This window comes from Aphanomyces invadans (assembly GCF_000520115.1).
Source record: "Aphanomyces invadans strain NJM9701 unplaced genomic scaffold supercont1.59, whole genome shotgun sequence".
Lineage (NCBI taxonomy): Eukaryota > Oomycota > Saprolegniomycetes > Saprolegniales > Verrucalvaceae > Aphanomyces > Aphanomyces invadans.
Window position 1 is genome coordinate 152,477 of NW_008580204.1, and position 5,596 is coordinate 158,072.

Consider the following 5,596-nt stretch of genomic DNA (forward strand, 5'->3'; position numbering starts at 1 on the left):
CGACGTGTTGTGGGAAATCGGCGCACTTCCCATCATGCACGGAAACAGGTCGGGCGCGGCTTGCACCGTCGCAATGTACGATGCGTTGGGAGGGTAGTTGAGCGTTCCGTTCGGGGGCAATGCGACGGGAAACGGCGTCGCCCGGCACCGATAATGAAATGTCCCGCGGTACATTTCCATGCCCAGGATGGCAAACACCAACGTGCAAAACATGAGCAACACAAATACGTCCGCAAGTTATGACAAACTCGCCAGGAGCGAGTTCGTGACGACCTGTCAATTGATGTCTTGATCAGCTGAACGAATACATTTGAATTGTCTGCAGAGCGTGTTGTACCAAACCTTGTAAATTTATTCCTTTCATTGTTTATTGATTTCGGTCGTTGCAAAAATGGAGGCATCACTGTAATGCAGAGAATCATGTCTGATGCCGAAATACACGCAACTCTAGGTACTACTCCGGAGTACTTGTACAATGTAGTACTAAGTAGTAAATACTGATTGAACTAGTAGTAGATTTGAGTGTACTCATATAAGGACTGTACTACCACCACAACATGGTACGACCAATACTGTGTGTAGTACTACTAGCACTTATCGAAACACTCGAAGAACACGACTTGGGAATGACAGCGATACGTCCATGCACGCAAGGTCCAACGTTCAGTGTATCACAGACTTGGATGTGGTGACCTCCGTGTAGCATTCCTTGGCATATTTGTGGTTATGCGCTCTCAAGACCTTTTTGAACTGGTGGTTGCGATGGCAGCACACTCTGTACTACCTGGGGAGAGCAATACGCGGATGCCTGGTCGACTGTGGCAGCGGTGCTGTTTGCGAGCCCAAGACTGCGTTCGCCACCCAAAGTCGCAAATCTCACGCCACGCATCACTGTTAAGTTAAGGTGGGCCTCCAACATACGCGCCTCCAACCAAGAGCATGTTACGAGGCGTGAATTGCACGCGCAGGACGGGTGTCCGTTTTGTCGTAAAGGTTTTGAGGAGGGAGCGACTGGCGATGGCGCTCCCTGCCTTGCGCTTGTGCTGGTGCACCGTTACGGGCGGGGTCGTTTTGTGGTTTACCGCCGTGTCAAGGCGGTGCATGTCCCACAGCCGCACTGTGTTGTCCGCGCCTCCGCTCACGACCAAGGAGCTTTCGGCCGAAAATGCAAGCGAATGGACTGCATCTTGGTGGCCCACGAGGGTATCCAGCTTCTTGCCCATGTGGAGGTCCCAAATGCTCACCAGCGCGTCGTCACCTGGCCACGGTGTCAGTCCAAATCACCGGTCCGCATGACGTACCAGCACTGGCCAAGTATCGCCCATTTGGCGAAAACGCCACCGCCGACACACCGCCGTAGTGTCCTGAAAAGACCCGGAGACAGTGTCCCGACTGGACGTCCCACAGCCGCACACTCTTGTCCGACGACCCCGTTGCGATGTAATTGTGGTTTGGATGAAACACGACACACTGCTCAAATGTCGCGGGTCAAAGCTTCGATCCATTGCGATAAGAGAGACCCCACCTCCACGTCGCTTAAATGTCCGGCGAACACTCGCAACGGCTGAGTTCGGTCTGTGCTCCACAGCCGCGCCGTACGGTCCATCGATGCCGACACAAAGTAGTACCCGAGGGGCGCCATAGCTACATCCCACACAGGGTACTGCGCCCTGTACACGACCATGGTTGTGCGACTTGCCAAGCTCCACAGGCGAATTGTCGCATCTGCAGAACTCGTCAGGGCAAACCGGTTGTCCGGTGTGAACCCGCAGCCGTAGACCGGGCCAGCGTGGCCTCGTAAAATTGCCGACCTGCAACATCAAGACTGTGAAGTTCACCTTGAAAGAGCAACGACACGTACGTGCTGTCCTTGTGGTGGGCAAACCCTCCCAACGGCGCCCCGTCTTGGCTCCACACACGGAACGACGAGTCATCGAACGCCCCGCCCACGAGGTCTCCGTTGTTGCTGAAGCACACGTTGGTCAAATGCTCAGATGAGTTTGCTATCGTATAGCACAGCGCTGACGGCAGCTGGGTACTGCTCAAGGCCAGCTGGGCGTCAACGTCTTGAAATGCCTGGACACTCGTTAGCCACGTGGCGAAAGAGCTCTGCACGCACTGCTTCTTGGACGTCCGCCGGCTGCCGTAGCACAAGTTTTTCCAACAGGTTTGCATTGAACGACGACGTTCGATCAGGGACGGGTCCGACAACATCGCTTGCCGCCGACACATTGGATGAGTTCGCGAGTGAATCCTTGGATTTTGCGTCGGTTGCAGACGTGGAGGTGGCGCCAACAGCACCGGTCGAAGGCGCAGATGCCGCGTCTGTTGGGGCGGTAGCTGGATCGTCCCCTTCTCCTTCAGTCGAAGCCGCCACCACTCGCTACGCATCAGAGCAAATGTCAAAATTCGTGCAAGATTGGCTTTCGAGCTACCATGATCCATTGACATGCTTGCGTATACACACCTTTCGCGGAGGAAAGACGCCCCACAGCACGGGCACTTGATGCAACGACGCCAAGGTCGGTCTTGGCATCTCGGAAAGATCGCCGCCCGCCGTCTGGACCATATAAGTCATGTCGTAGTCGCCGCTCGTAATTTGCGCTGCAATGTGGTTGGCTTCTGGTGTGTGCTGGACTTTTTGCGAGATTTCGTCTACACGATAATTGAGCATGCAAAGTACCTGAGTTGCAGAAGTACCTGACGTCTCGAAGAGCAAGGTCGAAGAAGTGCTTGACGTCGGTGGTTGCGACGGGATCGAGGTGTCGCACTGGGCAATCGTGAGGGAAGGGTGGTTGGTTTGCACAGATATCGTGACGCGGTCATTCAAGATGCACAGCAAGAGGAACATCTGATGGTCGCTGAGGAAGGTGTGGAGCAGCTGGAAACCAAGCAAACTCAACTGCACATGAAACTTCGAATGCAGCACTTGCTTGGCGTACTCGTTCAAACCCAAGTGCTCTCGCGTGAGAATAGATCCCACAGATCGAATTTCTAGCTTGTGGAGACGTTGGTGGTCCTGGGCGTGGCGTGTGAAGAACGCCTTGGCTGCGTCGATGTGACCTTTCGCGACGAGTTCGAGGTAGCAATGGATGAACAACGGGAACGCGACTGCGTGAAGCTCCAACTTGTACATATCGAGCGAATTGCCAATCCATGTAAGCAACATGGAATACGCACGCTCGTACGCCTCTGGATCGTTTTTGTTGTTGCCATGGAACAGAACGTGGTTGGCCACACATACGTCGATGGACAGTCCGACATGCCGCGCATATTCATGGAGTCCCGGTGGAGCCGCTACAGCGCCACCGCCATTCTGATACCCTCGCTGTGCCAAGTAGGACGCAACCAAGTCGTCCATGTTGAGGCTCATCGCCCCTGATCCGCACACCACCTGCGTACGGGCCACAAAATTGAAAAATGGCCCTAGACTGACCTGTTTAAGTACGACGTGACCATCGAACTCAATTGTTAGCTTGATATTTGTATGGAGATTGCAAATCGAACTTCACAAGACCTATGCGATTTGGTTTCACGAGGGAAACACTGGAGCGAGCCATGAGCCGAGCAAGTACCCCAGTACGCGGCATCTTGCGGACTGCCGAGTCTAAGGCTGAACAACGCACAAGCTCTACATCTTTGCTTGTATCGTCTAAGCATGCTTTCGAGACGTCCACCCCTAAGTGGCATCGGCGTGAGAGTGTGGGTGGTACCTCAGCGTTAGAATGTCTCTCCTCGCCGCGACGAGTCACCTTCTCGCCGTACGTTCCGAATCCTCGGCCGAAATTGTCCAAGGTGGCGAAAGCACCCGTGTTGCGTGAATCGGCCTTGGAAGGTGATGCCACGGACGCATCGGAGAAAGAAGTTGTCAAGCAACTTCGTCGACTGCGCATGCGCTACGCCATAGCCAAACGCAAGTCCCTGGCCACTCGCATCCGTCACCGCCTCGTGTCGCTATGGACCGGTGATTTGCCAGTCAAACTCCCACCAGAGACTACGATTCCCACAGTATCGTCAACACCAACCTTGCCAGATTTATGGGCCATTGACCGGGCATACATCGAACGGCAGAATCGCCTCATGACTGCGCGCCTTCATGCAAGGCACACCCCATTCCGAGTACCAGTCGAGTCGAAGAAAATCAAGCTAAAATACCAAGGTGCCTTTGACGCGCTTGTGGCTCCTGTAAACATTCACACGATTGATGCTGCCGATGTCCTCCTCGCCGATGAACTGCCAGGCGTCCGCCGTCGCCGTTGAGGCAATCCCAACTTTGAACAAGGATCATATATTCACATCGTAAGTTGCAATGTAACGCGGCATGCGGTGTCCGACGAGTCATGCGCCACTTGCCCCGCAGTCGGCGAGACCACGACGACTGAACATCGTTGCGCCCTCATATCCGTCGATCGTCGATGGTTGGGCAACTCATTAGCACCAGCGCCGTCGAATGCACAGAATGGTCGCCATGGGAAAAGTTGAACCGCGCCACGTTCATGCCTGCGTGGGCGACATATTTGTGATGACACGTGTGCAGGGACGACAGCCGTGATAGGACAACCTGCATCGAGGAGCTTGCCAAGCATCTCGACCGACCAGGAGTCGTTCTCGGTCTCGCCATCAGCACCAAAAGTTCGAGTGAAACTTTCTTCACCACAGCCACTTCACTCTATCTCGGAGGCTCCGTGCGTCAATTGTGCGCATTGGCATCTCGGGGTAAACCACCCACTCAATATTGCAGACGCTGGATCGTGGAATCTAGTCGCGTGGGGCTATCCACGACGCGCCAGATCAATTGTGTCGTAGGACCACGTTACGAACGGCGTTCTGGCAATGCTGCCAAAGAACAACACGTGGATCGAAAACATGGCCATGGCCCGCTGAATCAAGTCACCAGGACGTACGCCGTGGATGGGCCAGCATCCCCCCCTTCGTTCTCTGTGCGTTCATCGAATCGAGTCGACGGGATCGCTGTTTGCAACTTGATACGGCAGTCCCCGTACTAGGCCGAGGACTGCCGGGTTTGTCGCCGCTGAAATGGGTGTCGTGGGAGACGCAATAGCATCACGGCAACAGCGCGTTCGTCACCGTATACGAAGAGGTCGAGACGAAGTGGAACGAACTGGTGGTCCACTCGACCGACGAGTGTTTGAGGCTCGGCGACGTGACCTCGGTCAGCTTGAACGAGTCACTGCACTTGATGCACTTCGTCGAACTCGACGTTTCCACAACACACCGTTCAGCGAGCAGTCATGTCGACGAGGGGGAGGAGGCACATCCTGATAGCTTATGTCCATGGCACATGCCAGCTCGTGTGCGCGGTCTTTTCGGTGGCCACTGTACGCGTTCGCCACAAAGGAACGATCCCAGATGGCTGGAAACCTGGGGCAACTTGATTCATCGAGGATGGGCGAGCGAGAACGCCGACCATGACTCAAACCAGCGGTCGTTCGGGAGCGCTTGCAGTGCGGACTCGACCACACGGAACGCCGTCGCCATCGCATGGGTTTTCCCTCAAGCCACTTCCACTGAGCTTTGCCCATATTGTCCCCGCGTTGGCCGTTGAAATCGGCCACGTTCCGCGTCGTTTGGAGCA

At 55.0% G+C, this 5,596-nt stretch overlaps 2 protein-coding genes across 4 annotated transcripts; one reads left to right on the forward strand and one right to left on the reverse strand.

Moving 5' to 3' along the window:
• Positions 1-806: 806 nt before the first annotated feature.
• On the reverse strand, positions 807-3,405 carry H310_13972 (hypothetical protein). 3 transcript variants are annotated; one of them, XM_008881653.1, is made up of 7 exons: positions 2,701-3,405; positions 2,468-2,655; positions 2,120-2,383; positions 1,862-2,076; positions 1,526-1,811; positions 1,302-1,470; positions 807-1,258 (listed from the first exon to the last, which is right to left on the reverse strand). In XM_008881653.1, exons 1-7 carry the CDS (start codon positions 3,371-3,373, stop codon positions 900-902), a joined length of 2,154 nt encoding a protein of 717 aa, XP_008879875.1. In that variant the 5' UTR covers positions 3,374-3,405; the 3' UTR covers positions 807-899. The 3 variants fall into 3 exon arrangements, with proteins under 3 accessions (XP_008879875.1, XP_008879876.1, XP_008879877.1); XM_008881654.1 differs by having other exon boundaries at positions 807-1,470; XM_008881655.1 differs by having other exon boundaries at positions 1,302-1,811.
• A 128-nt stretch (positions 3,406-3,533) lies between these two features.
• On the forward strand, positions 3,534-4,337 carry H310_13973 (hypothetical protein). The gene has a single exon (XM_008881656.1). The coding sequence runs from the start codon at positions 3,559-3,561 to the stop codon at positions 4,258-4,260; it is 702 nt and encodes a 233-aa protein (XP_008879878.1). The 5' UTR covers positions 3,534-3,558; the 3' UTR covers positions 4,261-4,337.
• The last annotated feature ends 1,259 nt before the right edge of the window (positions 4,338-5,596 follow it).

Excerpts from the sequence above, each read along its gene's own strand:
- H310_13973 (XM_008881656.1), top strand. The coding sequence starts at position 3,559 with ATGAGCCGAGCAAGTACCCCAGTACGCGGCATCTTGCGGACTGCCGAG.
- H310_13972 (XM_008881653.1), bottom strand. The coding sequence starts at position 3,373 with ATGAGCCTCAACATGGACGACTTGGTTGCGTCCTACTTGGCACAGCGA. Across the intron at positions 2,077-2,119 it reads CGGCGGACGTCCAAGAAGCA|GCATTTCAAGACGTTGACGC; the intron begins GTGCGTGCAGAG and ends ACGAGTGTCCAG. Across the intron at positions 1,259-1,301 it reads GCGATACTTGGCCAGTGCTG|GTGACGACGCGCTGGTGAGC; the intron begins GTACGTCATGCG and ends CACCGTGGCCAG.